This window comes from Psittacula echo (assembly GCF_963264785.1).
Source record: "Psittacula echo genome assembly, chromosome: 5".
NCBI lineage: Eukaryota > Metazoa > Chordata > Aves > Psittaciformes > Psittacidae > Psittacula > Psittacula echo.
In genome coordinates, this window is record NC_137739.1 from 54827750 (window position 1) to 54848586 (window position 20837).

General features: G+C 38.8%; 1 protein-coding gene across 3 annotated transcripts in view; it reads left to right on the top strand.

The window, feature by feature from the left end:
• NRXN3 (neurexin 3) overlaps nucleotides 1–20837 on the top strand; it is a gene marked incomplete at both ends in the record, with an annotated part of 1004347 nt that overhangs the window by 392344 nt on the left and 591166 nt on the right. For all 3 annotated transcript variants that reach the window (XM_080619336.1, XM_080619338.1, XM_080619337.1), the window contains 4 exons: nucleotides 8477–8596; nucleotides 14363–14744; nucleotides 16129–16319; nucleotides 16822–16995. In XM_080619336.1, coding sequence (XP_080475462.1) covers nucleotides 8477–8596; nucleotides 14363–14744; nucleotides 16129–16319; nucleotides 16822–16995 — 867 coding nt within the window. The remainder of the gene's footprint in view (nucleotides 1–8476; nucleotides 8597–14362; nucleotides 14745–16128; nucleotides 16320–16821; nucleotides 16996–20837) is intronic.

The following is a 20837-nucleotide window of genomic DNA, read 5'->3' on the forward strand; positions in this document are numbered from 1 at the left end:
CGCTATGCACTACTGATTCCTCAGCTATCCAGAAGCATTAGCTTCTAAAGCAAGTAGATCCTTAAGCAAAGTAAAGAGACTCTTGCATGTACATCCAAGTACCAATAACTTCTTTCCATAGTTTTTCACTTTAGGCAAAGGGAATCAATGTGCATTACCAGTTATGCACAAGCAGTTTACCAGTAACAACTGGAACACAAGGTTTCTACATACAAGTTTTGGTTGCTGTTTGTATTTGTTAATAGTAGGATTTATATGCACACGATGTTCTCCCTCCTGGTACACATGGGGTTCTCAGTAGACTTATAAATACTGGCTAATATACAATGGACAGCTTAAAAACTACTTGGCAGGCACCATAGATGGAAGAAAGAGTGGTGAACTTCAGAGGTAGCATTGCAAAAAGAGAACAAAATTTCAAAAGCGTATGTGTGGTTTTACAGTCCTTGCAGAAGACTGCCATGATACGTGATATGACTCACTCCAGTTATCTGAGCCTCACTTGCAGCCTCTTTTTCTCACTATCACTATAATGAAACCACTTGTTTTGTAGCATTTATGGAAATATTTGAAACAGGAAGAGAATCTGCAGTTGTCTCACTGTTGGTAGCCAGTCCACCTATGTTTCAAATAAGGTACATTAACGGGATTAGAGAGAAGCTGCTTGGTTTTGGTACCTGGACATAATTGTTGCTGTAATAGTTGATTTAAAATTCTGTCCAATGGTAAAACTTTTGAGGTTTTGCATGTTTCTTGAGCCATAGACTCATTTCTTGGGTGGCAAACTTCATCCATTAAATGATATACCTGAAATAAACAGGTATTTGCTAATATGATGGCGAATCTGGGTTGAAGTTGAAGTTCTAGAGTTATTTTATTTGGCACTGAGGTATGGCCATCTTCAGAGCAAAATATAACAGCAGGTGAAACTCCGGAAAGCAACACTTTAAGTACTGTAATTCCTTTGTACTTGCGTAAAACTGTCTAACCAGCAGCTTTAGCGAATGTGGTTGTTCCCCTCTAGTGGCTGCTGTCTGTAGTCCCTGTAGTAGAAGCTGCTGTGATTGCCATGCTGCCTAGTTTACACTTAATGACTCTCTTGAGCTTTCCTCTCTGAAAATCCAATGTGTATAAATATATCCTTAGGCGAATTGTAGATAAGTCACAATATAGCAGCTCCTGAGTTCTTTATACCTATGCTGAAAATTTTGTTTCTCTGGTCCGTTAGGAACAGAAGCGTATGGTGTTCTGGGCAATGTGAAGTGTCTCATATGAGAGCCGTATCAAAAACCAAAGATGGAACCAGTCTTCCTGAAATCACTTTGAAGTTAATTTAATTAAATTGTTGTGATTCTTCATTTTAAAAGCATGTAGCCTTGCTTATTTTTTTCATACTTCCATGTCCTTTTTTGACTTCCCTGCTGGTTGTGAATATGAAATAAAATCCCTTTCCTTAAAAGCAGAAATAGCTCCCTCAATAAAAATGAGAAAACATCTATTATCATAAAAAATGAACAATATCTTGGATAGTAAAAACCTTAATTTTATTTTTAATCACTGAGAACTTTTTCATTTAGCTTGAAGTTGAAACGTTTTGAATGTTTTCAAAGTCAGAATAAAATTTTCTTTGAAAGAACTGAAGCATACACCTGTACCACCTATGCAATCAATCTGTCTCCTTTTTTATTCTTAATCCCACATTATATTCACATCAAGTGAAGGGCACACAACATAATTTCTTCACTAAGTAAGTTTTGGTTTAAGAGCCTTACGGAAAGCTGCAGTCATGTTGAATGCTGCCTGAATCCATCTTTAATCTTCTTACAGCCATTGGCCAGGATGTCTGTAAATGAAAGCAACAGTCGTTCAATATGGTGCTACATGAATTTATAGCAAAAAGTAAAAATGCATTTATAGCAAAAGCAGGAACAATTTTATTTTTTGGTAAGGGATTTCTTTTGTGTGTGTGTGTAAAGGCATTTTAAAATAGATTGTATCCAACTGGGGTATGTTTCTGAAAGAACTAGTCTGGCGGTCTTACTACTTGTCAGTTATTTGCTGAGTTAATTCTATGCACTTAAGTAGTTTGGCTGTTGGAGGGAATTCTTCTTTGCACTTGTTAGACTAATTGATTCTGTGGGCATTTAAATCATTTTATGTATGTGGGTTTTTTGCTGGGCGAAAGTAAATAATTAAATTTGCTTCTAGGTAAGCTGTTGTAAATCATGCTCAATGTTATTGATTTCACAATGAAGCCACTCTGCAAAGGTGCAAACATAACTTTTCTGTAAGCCCTGCTAAAAACATTTGTTTAAGAGTATACTATGTTTTGTTTAATGTGAGGTAGTACATGGAGATGATCCTGTTCCGTGAGGAAACAGAAAGGTTGGTGCAGGTAAGGTGGCGAGTGAAGGTATTGACTATAGGAATAAGCAACTGCTTATTCTTTGTTGGCAACCAGTGTTCCCTCAAAAGGGGGATTCTAAAACCTGTATATGAGCAAAACAAGTGTGTATGTATGTGAATGTGTTGATTTGACTGGGATATCTACATAAATGTCTGCAATGTACTTAGAATCTGGGGTTGCCAGTTGCTTCCTAGCAATTAACAATGCTCCTGGAGTTAGACAGTGGCTCCTGGTCGAGAAAAAGACCTTCCTAAACCACTTTGTCCATGTTAGTGCTGCCTGGAAAAAAGTAAACATTTACACTACTGACTTACATTTAAGCAAGACCAAAAGGTATTGAAGGCTTTCAGACCAGTTGCCAGCTCTGCTTTAGAGCCATCCACGTGTTTTGATAATCACTCTGGCCTTTGTAGGAACTTGCTACATATCAGGAAGCCATAAAAGTGTGTGAATAATTGGCAGGTTTTTGTCCTTACACGTAACTCCACTCTTGTCCCTTGTTCAAACCTGCCTGTAGAAATTGTGACTAAGTATCTTTGGACTAGAATATATACTGCATATCTTTTGAAAAGACAATATATGTATAGAAAAATGTATTTAATATGGTAACAGCTGCATAAAATGTCTGCCATACAACATAACTATGCCTAATTATTTCATGTAGGTTACTACATATCTAGTTTGTATATATAAGATCATTATTTTCCAAAGCAGTATTAATATCACTGGGGATGAGAAATAAGAAGGGCATTTTGGTATTGAATGAAAGTAAGAGTAGAGCAAAATATTTTGATGTAGTGTCTTTGAGTGATATTACATTAACTTCCTAACCTTAATTATTCTCCTGAAATTTTTCCGGTTCTGTCCTTTGGCTTTATAGCCTCCCTCCTCTGCACCATATTGTTAGGGCTACAGTGAAGAATCCCACTCTGCAGCTGCGCTAGTCACATCTGAATATTCTTTAAAGAATCAGTGAATAATGTCTTAATCAGTTTATGTCTGTGATCAGTTTCTTGTAAGCTTTAAGAGAATCTGTCCACCTTGTCTCATCATTCGTTCTCATGTTTCACAAATCTGTGTGCACACTTTTTTTCATAGCGCATCGTAACTTCTCTGGTCATTATGTAAAGGTATAAGTAAAAATAACTAAGTCGTCCTCCCACCCTACCCTAAAAAAAGAGGTAAAGAACCTTTTCCTTCCCAGCCTGTCTCTGTCTTGGGGTGCTACTGGCATTCCTGAGGGATGTTGCCCTGTTTGAGACAGACACAGAAATGCATCTTGCCACTGCAGAAACCTGAGATGGTAGCTGAGCATTTTAATTAAAAAGAAAAAAAGCAAATAAAACCTTTTTATTGTTACTGAGGGTCTTCTCTAAAAAATATTAGTATATCACTGTGGAATTGTTTATCATTGTAATTGCAATGAGAGAAGAGCTTTTTCCATTCTCATCAATCTGGCAATGTCGTTTCTGGTTGTATCTTCTGCTGTTCTGTAGACCTGAATGTTTGACCTGTTCTGTAATGTTGGATAAGATATGCAGTAATGAAGATAGCCTGGTTTTATGAAGGTCATTTTAATCATATAAATGGATCAGATAATGACAGCCTGCATGAAGGGTAAAAACACAGGTTTTGATCCACCTGTGAGGAACTGCTGAGGGGATTAACCCACTTTCTCCTTTGCATTTCATAGGAAGGAAATTCTGTGTGCTGTTAACTGCTGAGGGAGGGTAACAGCTGCTGTTTTCAGAGCCGTTGTTTTAACTGCGTCCCTCTGACCAGTTGTTTGTTCTAAATGAGTGAATTCTTGAGGGCCAGATGGAAAGCAACTTGGCATTTTTAGAAGGCATGAACTGCTTTTTGATTTTTTTATACTTTGGCATGTCTAGTCTTGGCATTTTTATATAGTCTATTTGGGCCAAGCTATTAATTAGCAGCAGTGCACCTTTGATATAGAGGTGATGATTGGGACATCCTGGGCAGATTGGATGTAGTTCTTCTATGTTTGAAAGCATATACTAATTGGTATCTGAACAAAATACAGATAAGTTTTGAGTAGATGTCAAAGGACTCATGGGGACATGAGGAAGAGTTGCTGCAGCTGAATTAAGTAATATTTGTACAAGAAGCCTGGACTGCAGTTGGACTATGTCCAGAATATGGGGATGCCTGAGAGATATTTTTGCTTCTGATTAAGTAGTGTTTGCCACTGCAAAGCACCAAAAGAATATGCACTAGTCTGCGTCATTTGAGTTTGAAAATGAGAGGTAGTGATCAATCTATATGACATATACAGTTCCTTAGAGGGCATTAAGAAGGGGAGTGAAATGACCAAGAAGGCTAGAAACACTAACAGAGGTGATGCTCTGGCAGCTTTACTATTAAGTTATTTCTACACTAGAAACTTTCTTATTTTTTCCTGGTAGGCTATCTTTTGTTACGCATAATAAATAAATAAATTGCAGAAATTACCTAATGCCCAACTGCCATCTCATCAAAAGTATTGCAAATAGAAAATGCTTCTAGGCATCCAGCTCGTAGCATTGCTGCAGGAGTCTTTTATCATAAAAGACTGTTGCACAAAGGGAAGATATAAGTCTTTCGACTTTTTTTTTCTGTCTAGTGAATCTTTTCCTTTGATTCCCCCTACATCTGCATTATTCTAGTTGAGTGATGTAGGTGCTGATAGCTTGAAAGGAGAGGAAAAAAAGCCAACCAAAACCCACAAAACCAAACCAAACTCAAAACTACAAAAACCCACCAGCCTTATTTTAAACACTTGGTTCTGAGTGTTTAGCTGTAAGACCGCAGAAATGCCTTACTGGGTGGGTAGGAGACAGTACTTAGGCTAAGCCTTATCCTTCTGCTACATGTTGCCCACTTTCTTTCTGTTCCTTAGCCTCTACAACTGTTGGATTAGAAATCTTCAACACATATTTTAAAAATCTGATCAAACATAAATGTCTACATAGTACCAGCACATATAGTAATCATGCTCAATGAACTGAAGTTTGTCATCCAGAAGTAGGAGTTCGTGGAGCCACTCAGAATTCAATGGGAGCTTACATAGGGAGCAGCAATTCGTTTGCACACTGTCAGCTGCAAAATGGGGGCACAATTTTGCTGCTTTTCAGATCAACCCACCTGCTGCTTAAATATCTTGAAAGCATTTGGAAACAGTTAAATAGAGTAAAATAATGTTTGGTTAACACTTTTTTTTTTTTTTTTTTTTTTTAATTCAAATATCTTTGGTTTCAAAAACTTACCCACGTGCTCTTGAGCGTGCTCATGTATTGAATTTTGTTTGTAGTGTTACTTAGGTAGCAGTACCAAAAGAAGCCAGTTACTATTGCTGGATATAAAACAGAGGTTTGAGAGAGAACAGAAGTATTAAAAACTCTTAATTTTTTTTTTCTGATCAAATATTAAATTGGCTGATCAAGAATGGACTTAAATAACATGAAATAGTTTGTATCTGCAGTGGTTGTTTTTCAAGTTTATTTGCCCAGACTATTGACCAGTTACTTTTAAATAGGAATCTCATTTCAGAATCAGAATCAGACTTACCAGGTTGGAAGGGACCTTCAAGATCATCGAGTCCAACCCATGCCCTACACCTCAACTAAACCACGTCACCAAGACAACCTATTCATTTGGAAAAAGAAGTTGGAAAGCTGAAACTTTCTACTTGTTTATTTGTGAACTGGTTAAGTTACATTTTCTGAGGATCTAGTTGTATAACTTCTGTTGGTGTCACAGTTTTGTTTTAAAAATGTTACAGTGCGCATCAAGATAGCAATGACAAACCAAGCCACCTCGATTTGGCTGACCCCTATTTTGTCAGGCTAGGGTTGAAAAGTGGGAACTAAAAAGCCAGCAACTGCTGGCATTATAGAAAACACACTGGTCGAGATGAACTCCTTTATCTTCCTACCTGGGAAGTGGCTGTGTAGTGTAGTATAGTATAGTAGCTGATGCAGTATATTTTGATGTAGGCAATAATTTTGCTGGCCATCCAGAGACATCATTTTGTAACGTGCTGGGATGTACTCACTGATGTAAATTTAACATAACTTTCCTGGACTCTATTTAATAGAGTTTTGCTTGTCTGGCTCCAAAGAACTTAAGCTTTTTTGCCGTGATCTGGCTACCTTGTGCATCTGGATTTATGTTCGTGGTACAGTGTGACTTCAGAACATGGGTGAGGAACTGCAAAGGTTATGGGTTTCTCCTGTTAAGGAGATATTCTCTGTAATTGCAATATATTACTCCCTATTCTTTTAATCCAAGAACAACTTCTATTTTTTGGGTCATTGTAGAAAAACATTTTTTTCTTCTTGCTCTGTGATAAAATTGGTTAGCAATGGGCTTTGTTTGAAGAGGTATTAAACTTGTTTTTTATTAACGTGAACTACATGATCCTCCAAGGAGAATAAAAGAATTCATTTTGCTTTGGTCTCCTTCCATAGGATTCCCCTACTTACACCCATTAGATCCTAGCTGAGTGAGACATCACCTTCTTTGCCCATGTCCCACCCTCAGTAAGAAGCAGTTAAGGTGATGTTGCTAATTAGGCAGTGTGTATACTGTGGGCTACGTAAAGTCCCTGGACATTTTTCCTACCTCATCCTTCACTTCTGTCTCATTATGGAATATGCTACTCTTACTTGCTAGTCCACACCATGACAAGGATTGGGGTGGCTGCATCCCCTTGTGCAGAGTTTCATTTGAAGACACGTACATTTTATTCTGTGTTACGTAACCAGTAAAAACTACTCAAAATAAATGCTGTTCTTGGGCTATCTGAATAAAAACATTAATTTGCTTGTGTGGAAGAAAAAAAACCAGAGAAATAATCGGCATGCCTGATATTAGTTAAACTGATATTAGTTTAACCTCAGTGCAGTATACAGAGCTGTAGCAGTGCCCCCTTGTCTCTGTCCTGTCTACAATGTGTCTTGCTTTTTCTTTCTTGAGTTCCCCTTTTGCCAGTTTGGGCAATGGGCCCAGACCCGATGTGCAGCAAGTTCTACTGTCCTCATTCTGCATTCCTCTGATACATCTCTGTCAAAAAACACTCTAGTACTTTACTGAAATGAGCATAGACGCTTTGAATTTAGCACACACCATCATTCAATTTCACTTACCATTTGACATGAGTGAGGTGGTCCAGTCCTGTAATCTGAACAATTAATGCTTTCAGTAGTTGCCTGTCAGCTGTGATGCGTAAGCAGCAATACTGGACAAATATGGGTAGTGCTATTCTGTTTTTCCAGGAGCATTGTTTGCAAGGGCAACTGTGTTTTTACCTTTTGGAGAAGGGCTCCTCTTTCCCTTTTGACACGTAAGTCAGTGGGTAAAGTAAGCCAGTCTGCTTTGCTAAAGAACCTTAGAGCAATCAGCCAGGTTGGTGACTGGCTATCTTTTCTGTGGTTTAAATTCATATTTTTTTTTTTTTTAATTACTGGTTTATTTTGAGGGTAGGGTTTGAGTATTTATGGGAGGGAGTGGTGTTTGTTTTGTTGTTTTGGTTTTGGGTGCAGTATTTTTTTGGTTTGGTTTGGTTTATTTTTTTTGAGACCGAAAAACTGAAACCAATCTGGTGTTTGATACTTCAGTGTTGAGGCAGCAATATGATTAACTTCGAAAACAGCCCCAACCACCTTGGGGCTGTTGTAAATCTGGAGTCATAGGAGAGCAAAATTCTTCTGTAATGCCTCCACTCTAGAGACATTTCAGTCACCAGCTTGTTTTTCTAGTACTGTAGTTCTCTGTACAATGGGTGTTTGAAAATGAGTACCATAGCACAAGAGAGATTTCTACCATTGTTTTAAACGCATGTGGCCTCTGGAGTCTGTGGAGGAGAGCACTTCACAGAGTGGAAGGATCTGTGACCCTGACTCTCTCTGGGCTTGGAAGGTGTAGGTGTGTGAGGGTTGGTTACAGGTACACTTACATAATCTATTACACTATAGGACACCAGGTTGATTTTGGTGACTTTTCCTGTTGAGTGAATACTAAACTAATTGGAGGTCTGGCTTTAACTGTCGTGCCTGTCACCATCCCCAGGCAAGGGACCTGAAACTCTTTATGCTGGGCAGAAGCTCAATGACAACGAGTGGCACACTGTCCGGGTAGTTCGACGAGGAAAGAGCCTCAAGCTGATGGTGGATGATGATGTCGCTGAGGGTAAGTGTGATGTGTTTTTTGTTTGTTACTTTTGTATCTTGTTCCCAGTCTCTTTTCTGCTGTTGAACCCATTCTCTCTGTTCTTGTGTGTATTTCTCCTTCCCTCTCCCTCTCTTCCTCTATTTCTTGTATATTTAGTAATACTACGTTAAAAACTAAGTTCAGTTCTGAGAGGCTAGTTGTTCTTTGCCAGCACCCGAAATCTCTGTGACAACAATATGAAATATGTGATTAGGGGCCAGAGGAGCTTGTACATTCCCAAGAATGCAGAGGAGCTAAGCAGTACTCTCTCTTGTGCTAGACTTCTTTTGGTGTACGCTGTGAGTATACCTTGCTCCTGACCTGCAAATGTGATGCTTTTAGTGCTGTGGAATCAAAAACAAGGCTCTCTAAACCATTCCTGTGGACCAAGTCTTCCTTAATGGTGACCCTGCATTTGGTAGATGTTTGTTTGTTTTCTTCCCAAGTTCATGACTCAGAGCCATAGAGAAGAAAAATCATATCAAATAGAGCAGTTTGTTCCTAACTTTGTGTTAGGATTTAGGGAGGCCCCTGACTCATGCAGAGTGTGGCAGCCCTTGTTTTTTGTTTTTGTTTTTTGTTTTGTTTGGGTTTTATTTTGAGCAGCTTTTTGAGCCCCTGCTTCCTTTTGTAGAGAAATGATTGTTGAAGGAGTGAAGAAAAGATCAATCACTCAGGAAAGCTGGTTTCTCCTAGGTTATGAGATTTGCATTGAAATGATCAAGGTACTTCAGAGTGGTCTCTTTTTAATGTCAAAATTTTAGAGGTGGTACTTTTTCTGGTCTGTTTCCCCACAGCTGCAAGAGCCAGGAAGTTATTTTTCTTTTTCTGAAGGTCTGTAGTTCTCATAGCTGTATATAACTGTAGGAACTGAGTTTTTAAGGAGTACACAAGCAGTCTGAAGGCTGATAATAGAATCACAAAGAGTAACCCTGGATGCCACACTAATATGGGTATGTTCGTTTAATTGTGACCCAAATGCTGACATTCTCTCTTCTGAGTAGCTTCTCAGAAGGCAACTAAAAGGAACAGCTGCCATAAGGAGTGCCTGAATACAATATCCTATTATGTAAATTTTATTTAAGAGAGAACTTTATGAATTAGTGAAAAATGCTGGTAAATGCTTCATACTGATTACTTCTGCATTTAAGAACAGTTCTTTTGGATGTGCTTTTTTAGCAAGCACCATGAGGTGGCACCCAATCCCCTTTGAAGCAGTCTGTTTTTGAGTTCTCTTTTTCATGAAACTGGGTTTATAAATAATAATGATACAATCTTATACTAAAATGGGATGTGCATATGTACATGTATATGAATTACATAATTAAAGATGCATTACAGCTAAAAATATCTGTTATAAGAATGTCATCATGGCAAAATCAAAAGTCAGAAAAGCCAGAGTTAAGACTTTCTGTGCAATCTTCATACCGCTTCCTTGGGTAGATGATATAGTCTTCAACGATGTGGTCACATAGATTTTTCCACAGGATTCTTGCTGTCTTAGGCATAGATCAGAAGTCTAAATTAGGCCCCCAGTAAAAATAAACAGCCTATTTGACTGCCACCTTCTTTCTTATTGCTTGTTTAGAACAATGCATGGCAGCTACATTTTGCTTGAATTATAAAGCTGTTAGGTTTTTTTTTCTTGTTGTTGTTTTGGTGGGGTTTTTTTTTATTTGTTTGTCTGGGTTTTTTTTTTTCTTTTTTTTTTTCCCAATTTATTTGTTTGTGTGTTGTATGCTACTCATGAGTATGTTTATACAGAAACTGTAACTGGATTTATTCCCATGTCTGTGTTATATGGAGTGAACAGGCATCTTTTTCGTATTTTACAGGTTTAGAGACAAGGCACCAGATTAAAGCTGGATGTATTTTGTGCCAGTTTGGCATGGTTTTTCAGTCATTTGCATGCACAAATATTCAGAGTGTCTGTAAATTGGATCCTGTAAATTAGATCAACCCTGCTTCTTGGAGAATTAGGTTTAGACAGTTAATGACCACCTATGAAAAATTTTTAATGAAGTGACTGGCTTGGCTTCCTGCAGGACATCTAAGGAAAAGACAGAATCCAATTCCCCTGGACAGCATTTTGCTGCTGAATCACAAAACCCTCCTGCCACATTCCCTCTGCCTCAGAACAGACCTCAGAAAACCAGTGATAAATGACACACAAATATAGCAGTTATGTTCCTCCCCACAACATCTCGCTAACACCTAAATGCTGCTGTGGAGGCTGGAATTTTTTTGTCTGCTGCCACATGAACTAAAGAGCTGATTACTGTAGTAATTATAATACTTCATAGACAGCACAGTGGAGAAATTAGAGGTGAATTCTGCAGGTGGGGCTGACAGCTAATGAGATAAAAAAAATACTTGATTTCTCTCCATGATTTCTTAGGAAAATATATATCTGTACTGATTCTGGTCTTGTAGTGTCATGTCCTTTTCCGCTTTTCTCTGAACTAGTCCTAAATTTCTGTGCTACCACTGCTGTCACCATCTTATTTTACATAAGCTGGTCCCAGTTTTGTCATTTTTCACCTTTTCTAAAATTCTGGGTTTAGCTCTTCCAACCTTCTGCACTCCATTTGTACTGCCTTCTACATTTGAGATCCCTGTTACAGTGTACTCCAGATTTCACAAGCCTGGCTTTTCTCTCCAAGTCTGGCAACAACCTCTTTGAATTTATCTAAAAGTAGAAGAGATGAGAAGGGCTTTCTTAGTCTTAGTCCTCCAAGTCTCTAAATTTTATTTTTCCAATCTTTTGAAGTGAAGAAGAAGGAATTTTTTTTTAAGTTTTATTTTGTTTTGGTTTTTGTTTAATTTTAATGTAAGGAAATACAACATGGTTTGGAAAAGTTGGAGAATGTCATTTTATAACACTAAATCTGAAATAGCCTGTAACAATCACAGCAGTGGAAGTGAGATGGTTTGTCTAAACAAACTTGCCCATATACAGTTTCTATTACTGTGATCTGGCATTTTTCAAACTAAAATATTATTATTTCTGGTAAATAACTGTTTTAGCATTTAAAAACACTTGCATTGGTTCTGACACTTGAATTTCTGAATAGTCAGAAATATGTGACTCTTTTCAGCTGCTTCTAAGTTTGTCCAGCTGTATCTGCTTGGGTCGAAACTTTCCATGGCAATGGTCTTTGGATCTAAACTGAAAGACAATTATCCACTGCTAAAATTGGGAATAAGTGAAAAAATTAATTGCTGTGCATAATATTTTTGTGTTTAGAATAGCTACTTGAAAGCATTTTTTCCCTTAATAACTGGCCTCAGTTTTGTTGTCTTTGCAAAAATTTGATCACATTTGGACAACATGTAAACTGAAAAATTGCGCTTTGTATGTGATCATGAGAGGTGAGTTAGGAATAACATGGTTTTAAGATCCCCTTTTAAAAGACACAGCATGGTAAAAAAGAGGAACGGGACCTCTGTGTAAGGCATGTGGATACAGTCCAATGGAATTGATTTCTCTATCTTAAATAAGTCACTCACAGTTGATCACTAATTGTCCTTATCCACTTGGGAGGTACTCATTTGGGATTGTGGGTCTTATTTCTAGAAGTGCTGAGCCTCAAAATCAGTGAGTGCTCTGACACTGTTAAATATTCCACTAAATTGGATGCGAAATGTTTCTTTTTTGAGATCCAAAACTATTTATATGTTGATCTTTCTGTTCCTCAGCTTTGTGTATATAAAATTAAGAGTAATATTCCTTAATCTTGCAGGAGTGGTAGAAGAAGAAGGGAATATTTGAGGATAATTTGCACACTGTGCTGCTGAACCTGTGGGCTCACTGTGGCTGGTTGCCAAACACCTGCCCAGCTGCTCTCTCACTCCCTCTCCTCAAGAGGACGGGAGAAAATAGAATAAGAAGGCTGATTGTTCAAGATAAAGACAGGGAAATCACTTACCAATTACTGTTGTGGACAAAGCAGGCTTGACTTGGGGAAAATTAATTTATTACCAATTAAAAATAGATTTGGATGCTGAGAAACAAAGAGAAAAAGTAAAACACTTTTCCCCACTCCCTCTTTTTCTCAGGTTTTCTACTTCATTCTCCTGACTCTTATACCTCCCCCCTGCCCAGTGGTGCAGGGGAATGGTGGCTGTGGTCAGTCTGTAACAATTCCTCTCTGCTGGTCCTTCCTCCTTACACTCTTCGGCTGCTCCAGTGTGGGTCCTTCCCATTGGCAGCAGTCCGTGAAGTGCTCCAATATGGGTCCTCTCCGCAGGCTGTCAGGAAAACATGCTTCAGTGTGGGCTGTCCATGGACCACAGTTCTTTATGGGAAATACCGCCTGCATGGGGGCCCTTCCCTGGGCTGCAGTGTGAGTGTTTGTTCTACTGTGGTCTTCTCCATGGGCTGCTGGAGACTTTCCACTCTGATGCCTGGAGTACCTCCTCTCCCTCATCCTTTTCTGACCTTGGTGTTTGCAGGTTTTTTAGTTGTTTGTTTTGTTGTGATGTGTTTATTTTTATTTCTTTTCCCCATCGTTCCTCATTCACAGGCAGTGTTTTCTGTCCTCTTTTAAACAAACACTCTTTCCCAGAGGTGCCGCCATCTTGGCTGAGGGGCTTGGCCCTGCCCTGAGGTGGGTTGTTTGGAGCTGGCTGGAACCAGCTGTGTCTGTCATGGGGCAGCCTCGCAGCCACCCTGCAGCCAGCACCTCACCACGTAAACTCAATATAAAACTGCAGAAAATTTCATGAAGTAAGAAATAGGAGCAGATTTGTGGCAGAGTTTGAATAATGCTTGTACACTGAATGATGAGAAAACAAATGTTGAGTAGCTCATTAATTTGATATTATTCCTGTTGATGCTGAATGGCATAAGGCCTGTGTAGAAAGGACACTTGCTTGTGTGACCACATACTTAAAGCTATTTTAATTAAGAGCTATAGATGACTAAACCAAGGTTGTTTGTAATGGTTTTCATTCTGATGTTGCCCAACTTGTCTCTGTACTAGTCTTCAGTTGTATTTCATCTGTCTGTGTGGGTTTGTGTCTGGACTAATGCCTAGCAAGCCAAAACATTTTAAATATGTTTCAAGAGGAGTCTGAGATATTGGTATACTGAATAGCTTGAATATTTTAATTGAGGAGTTAAAATCCATCACAATGTGACAAATAGTCCAAGTGGTAGGTTGATGATTTGAGTATTTGGAGTTCTTTTTTGCCTGTTGCATTCTTGTATGTTTCCTTCCTGCCGTGCTTTTAAAATAAGAGAAATAACATCAGGCACCAGGAGAGAACAATGGAATAAATATTAGCAGGTTTATAAATGTTCTCACTTCTCACTCTGCTCTTTTTATATTAATCTATGTTTATTGAGTGTTTTCAGGAAGCGCACTTTAAAGAGATGTTTCAGAAGTGTCTGAGCTGTTTGGCAGATGGACTGTTGGATCAAATAGGTGACTGTAGGCTTTAAGAGAGAGACTTAGTCATCTTCAGAAACAAGAAAGTCTGTGAAACACAGGGGAAAAATACAGAGCTTGCTGCCCAAAGCCCTTTAGTCCTGTCCTCTCTCTTCTGTCACGTTTTGGCAACTGCTAGACTCAAGCCTCTTCACTGAGAGTCTACACATTCTTATGCAAGCTGCTGAACTGTGATCAGACAGGATTAAGTTAGTACTGCTATTAGTCTGGAAACTGAAGGGTGAAAGGCTTCATATAACCTGTTACTGATCCCTGGGCTTTCTGCATGTTCCCCCTTGTTTCTGTCCTTCAGGCACGATGGTTGGTGATCACACCCGCTTGGAGTTCCACAACATCGAAACAGGGATCATGACAGAGAAACGGTACATCTCTGTTATCCCCTCCAGCTTCATCGGCCACCTCCAGAGCCTCATGTTCAATGGGATGCTCTACATCGACCTGTGCAAAAATGGTGACATTGACTATTGCGAGCTGAAGGCACGCTTTGGTCTCCGCAACATCATAGCTGACCCTGTGACGTTCAAGACTAAGAGCAGCTACCTGAGCTTGGCCACCTTGCAGGCTTATACATCCATGCACCTCTTCTTTCAGTTTAAGACAACATCAGCTGATGGTTTCATCCTCTTTAACAGTGGTGACGGCAATGACTTTATCGCAGTTGAACTAGTCAAGGGGTAAGTGACTGCTATATTCTATCAGCTTATTTATAGATAAACTCACTTATTGGTAAGCTTAAAATGTTTGCACAGAGAAATTCACCTCATACACCTCAGCAAACTGAGAGAACATTGAGTATGACAGAGTACTTAGAAATAAACACTGAAGCTTAACACTCCTAATTTTATCAATGACTTCCCCCCTCACTGAGGTAAAGACACTTTTACAGCATGAAACATTAATGCTTTAAGTCGTTTTGGTCTAATTAGGCTAATGTTTTGTCCTGTTAACCTTGGAGAATAGCACAGAGGAGGAGGAAATGTGCTGAGGGCTTTCTCTTCCCACTTTTTTTTTTTTTTTTTCCCTTCCTGTAAGAGACTTGTATTTCTACCATTTCTACTAGAGGAAAAAAAAGAGCATGTGGGCTGCTGAATTTGTTTTTCTGCTGGTGATGCTTGAGGAAAAGCAAACTCAGCCAGCTTTTGAGTTGCTATACTCTTTTCACAAGGCTAATAGCTTATTTTAAAAAAAAATATATCCTTTATTAGCTGAACAATTTTGATCCTTTGAATTCATCTAGTCAGAGCAGGCATGGTCTCCACAAAGACAGTTTACTAGTTCTGTTTATTTTACCATAAGTGAAATATAGTTTAATCTGTTTCTTTTTTAACTTTGCACATATTTCTGTAAGTGGGACATTGAGTAATAAAAAAGCAAGAATCACTAGCTCCTGGTGCTCTACTGGGAGTTGAATTTTGTTGTCTTTTTTCCCAAGTAGACTATATCTCTTCCATTGTCAAGTGGATTTCTGTGTTAGAACTGTAAATAATCCAGGCTAACACTCCCATGACTTCAGTCTTTGTTAGGGTCTTTATTTTTTGCCGAAAGCTTTGTTGTTTTTCAGCTGTTTGAATAAGCCTAGGATCTCATGAGAATTTTGCTACAATACATTGAGTGCATTTCCCAATTATCTTCTTAAGGGAGTTATTCAAAACTCTGAATGAATATGGGGAATATATGCCCCAAAAAAGCATATCCAGTGTTTCTCTCCAATACATTCATCGGTATTTCTAGTTTTAAAAAAAATCATTATACGCACAGACAAGGTTTTTGTGCATGAGAGCTTTGGGAAAAAAGAGAAATCCTTTATTGTTAGGTTCTATTTTCATCCAAATGTTGTAATCTGATAATACTACTCTTTATACTTTCTTGGTGGCAGGGAAACAACTATTATCTGTTCAAATCAGTGGCTAATATTTTGGCTTACTAGAACTTTCTAATCCAGAGATACTTACCTTCATGATTTATATAAGTTGATTTATCAACTCTGGCTAGAATAAGGGCACTCCAGGAGGACTGGAGTTCTTACACAATTTTAACTAGTTCTTGATATGTTTACAGGTATATACACTATGTGTTTGACCTTGGAAACGGACCTAATGTTATCAAAGGCAATAGTGATCGTCCTCTTAATGACAACCAATGGCACAACGTTGTCATCACCAGAGATAACAGTAACACACACAGCCTAAAAGTGGACACCAAGATGGTCACTCAGGTTATCAATGGTGCCAAAAATCTGGATCTTAAAGGTAAATTATACATGACTGACGGCCTCCCCCTTTATTTTTGTGGGGCTCAAGTAGTAAACAAGGGAAAGCTTGCAGGAACTGTGCATTAGAGAACAGTAAATCTGGAATTTGCCAGTTTTGGATTTCACATTCATTTTTCTCTTTCTCTGAAACTTCATGTGCCAGAATAGTTTGTCATATCTTGCTTTATCAGGAATTGTCATGCTACAATTTTTCCTAGTTAAGATTCTTTTTTCAGGTTCTGTTTCATTTGTGGATTTTGTTTGTTTGTTTGCTTTTTGTTTGTTTGTTTTTTGGGGGTTTACTTGCTTTTATATTTTGTTGTTGAGGGTTTTTTTGTAGTAGGAAAGGAGTCAGAAATAACTTTGTGAGCAACATATTGCTCTGCTTTTAACTTTTTCTGAGCATCTGTTCAGCTTGCTATATTCGTGTTGGGTGTGGGGAAAATCTGCTCTAAAAGGTATGTAACACCCTCCTTGTATGTTTAACCTTTTTCCTCTAGGTGATCTCTACATTGCTGGCCTAGCTCAAGGCATGTATAGCAACCTCCCGAAGCTAGTAGCGTCACGTGATGGATTTCAGGGCTGTCTAGCTTCTGTGGACTTGAATGGGCGTCTGCCTGATCTAATCAATGACGCTCTGCACCGCAGTGGGCAGATTGAGCGTGGATGCGAAGGTATACTTGATTTCAGAGAAGTTCTTCTCGAGAACCCCCACTTCACTGCTGCTCCCTGTGCATCTACTTGTCCACCTTACTGTCCATTTCACTAGTTTGCTTTCGCTATGATATCCTTCAGTACGCTTATGTTTTCCAAATGCTCCCAAATGCAGCTAAATGATGGTGAGCTTCTGTGAATGCCTTAGAGTGGCAAGAGTTCTCTTGCATACTCATCTCTATGAAGTGGTACCTCCAGTAGTGGAAAGGGTGGTACTGGGATGAGCTACAACTTACTAATACTTTTCTCAGAGTGGTTTATTAAGGTTACGTTACCCTTAAAATACTTTGAAAGAAGTTCTGAGCCTACAATTCACTTGGTCTTCAGAGCACCCTTTCTGGGGATCCTTGAAAGTAAATATTTTGAAGACCAAGTAAGAGGCAGGAGAAATGGAATGTAGAAGGAACTGAGACTGTACCAAAGCAGAAATTGCTTTTTAAGGAGATGAGCCTCTAGTAAAAGCACTGAGGGTATTCTCTCTACTGTGTGGAAAACCTTTCATGTCCGTACTTTTTCTTTTCCAGCCGGTTTAGAAGCAAATAGGATGAGTGACTTTTTGGAGCATGTCAATAGTACTCGTATCTTGAAGATTCTTTAAATACTGTTCTTGCTAAGTTCCCGTCAATTAAAAGAATATTGACATCTGCAGCACTTACTCAGTATCATGCATATGGCATCAATTCCCAAAGCACTTGGGACGCTTACCATCAAAACACCCAAGGCTTTACTGGCCTTGTGAAGTGAAGTGAAAATCACCGTTATGTCTAGCTCCATTGAATACCAGTCTTCTGTGTTGGCTACCAGTCACTAGAGTACGATAGTTTTCTCAGTAAAGTTGGATGGCATGCATGCTTGCGAAGAAGATGTACGTCCTAAACTGATTCTCTTAGACAGGACTTCACAAGGTGAAATTACTCCTTGATCATATTTCCCTACTGTGTCAAGGTTACAGGTTAGTCATGCTGAAACCTTGCAACTTATCTAGACTGTCCCTTCTTAGGATTGAAAGTATTATCGTAGAATCATAGAATGGTTAGGGTTGGAAAGGACCTTAAGATCATCTAGTTCCAACCCCCCTGCCTTTGAGTATTCATGAAACACCTAAGTGGCCGTCCAATTATATCCTTATATTATATTCCTTGTCTCCCAGAGTTCTGTTTGGGTGAGAGGCTGTTCTCTTTTTTCTGTCTTTCTGATGTATTTAACAGGTCTGTTAACCACATTGTTCATTGTGGAGCTAAGCATAGTGTAGGTCAACCTGTGGCTTTGCCCATTTGTGGCACAGCCAAAATTACACCTTTTCTGTGTTGCTGACAATGTTCAAGGAGAGAAAAATTGCATTTGGCTTTTTCTGAAAATGTCTTTTTTGATTGTCCTTGGTGCACTCAAAGTTCTTCTTTAATATTACAGATTTCTGGTAATTCTTCTGTTTAAAATTAGCTTAATCTATTATCTGTATAGCCTGCATGTTCTCTACTAGCTCTTCTCCTTCAGAGGACCTATCATTAGACTAACCAGTGTGCTGGACAGGATGATAGCTGCCACACTGACTGGTTTCTGTTTTGATGTGTCCTGTAGGACTGTTGCATTTGGCAAAGACTTTTGTTGCTTACTATCTGGAAGAAGAGAATCCAGGAGTGTATGAAATGTCAAATGAGCCCATGGAGTTAGAGCTCCACACCACACATCCCTTCTTTTTTGTGTATAGTGGTCTTACGTATTTTTATTGTTGCATTTCTGAGTTTTTCGAAACAACAGACAGTTCTTCGTTGACTTGAAGGTCTGCACAGATCTGAAGTGGCAGCTTTTGTTTCCCTTGAAGGTATTCGGCAAAGCCAGAAATCTTCTGGCTGCCTGGTATGTGAAATTTGTTCTAGGTTGACGTACTACAAGCAACTATGAGAACCATGAGGTTTCATGGTAATGACATTATACCAAAACATTTATTTGTTTCACAGAGTATTTCTAGCTGTCATGCCTAAAGATAAAAAGGGTAGGGCCTACCCTCTACCACCACCCAAAAAATGGTTTGGTGAGAGGGCCTGAAAGAAAAGGCACAAAAGGTAGGGAAGTAGTTAAGACTTAAATGGTCCTTGTGTCCTGACCAGTCTGGTCAGTGTACCAAACATTCTGAAAAAATGAAGTCAGTTCTCAGAAAAGACTTCATGGTGGGGACCCACTTCTACTGGAAGCTTGCAGGCAAGTCTGCCACCTACTTTGGCAGATGTCCAACCTCTTGTGGATGTCAAAGATGTTGCCTAATTATTGAGTACTTCCTGCATCTGGGGTGTTTTTTCACCTCTTTATTGGTTTGCCATATGTTCTGTGTTTTTGTTTCCTTTATTTGGTCATCCTTATGTTGCTTACCATGGGCACTAGAGCTATATGAAATTCAGCTGTGTGTTTTAAATACATTCACCCCATTTTACCACCAGCTGACCAAACCTAACAGCAGTGGTTAAAGAACATTGCATTTCTTCTACAAGGCAGTTTTCTATATGCTTTAGAGATGTGACAGCAGCTTCTCCTCTTCCCTTTTCCTCACCTGTTCCGCTGATAATAGCTTATCACAAAGGAGAGTGACTGTTACTAAACTGACTGACACTGTTCCAGATGTTTTGGAACTTTTTTTTGTCCTAACTGAATCTTTGTCCAGATCGTGCAGTAGAATCGTAATCTTGTGCTACTTTCCATGAAATAGTATAGTTAACCTTTGGAATTCACTGGTGCATGAAAAGCATGAATGACACATACAGGCTGGATAATCAGAAACTCATTTTGCATACTAAGCAGTATTTAGAAAAAAAAGAAAATCTAATCTCATGCTTAAAATCTCACAGCAGGGTAATGTCAGAAAGGATGACACCCTTCATCTGTTAAGTAGTGAAAAATTCAAATCTGGCAATACTTCACTTTCTCAGAAAAATCAAAGGTTGTCCATAGAAGAGAGGAGAGTTAATTTACTCCATGATGGCTTGACAGCTCTCCTGTTCTTTAGGCTTTTGTATTCTGTTGTCACAGTGCTACTGGATTTATGAAACAACAAATATAAGGTTTGCTTCAGCTCAGCTACAAAGATGATGAGGACTTGGGCAGCTGTGGAAAGTTCTTGTTTGTTACATAGAAATTACTTTGTTAGAATACGTGTCAAAGAAGATACATGAAGAAATGCATTCTCCTCCTCTTTCTCCTCCTTCCCCCCCTTTCTTTTTCATTGTGTTTAGAGAACTCGGGGGATTTTATGGCTTTATAGTAGTAGAGAAGTCTGATAAGTGGGAAGAAAAATCTGACTAGCTGAAAAGGGAAGGTAATTGCCATCTTGAGTCATTTCTGAGCTGTAAAACAATAGCAAAGACTCAAAATGTTAAGATTCATAGGAATCAGAGGAAATGGTATCTGTACATGCCAGTTCTAATTTATCAGATTGCAAATGTAAAAGGAGACAATGGGAGAAAGGGAGAGCTATCACTCTGTCTTCAATATCATCTGTGATATTAGCACTTTTTAAGGACAGAAGGTTATAAAGGTGAGTATGCACTTCTCAAGTACCCATCGTTTGAGCAATGGGGTCAGTGATTTGGTGTTTTGTTGTTCCCATTGTGCTGTATGATAGAAATTTGTAACCTTCAGTGGCAAGGAATTCAGGAGCTGCTGCCTGTACTCCCATCTTTGTCCTCTGTTTTTTCCATGCTGAAAGAGAAAACTTAGAATCAAGGTATAACACATCAAAAATCTATGTGGCTTCCTTGTGAACTGGACTCCATTAAAAAAAAAAAAAAATAAAAAATCTCATGCCTAAATG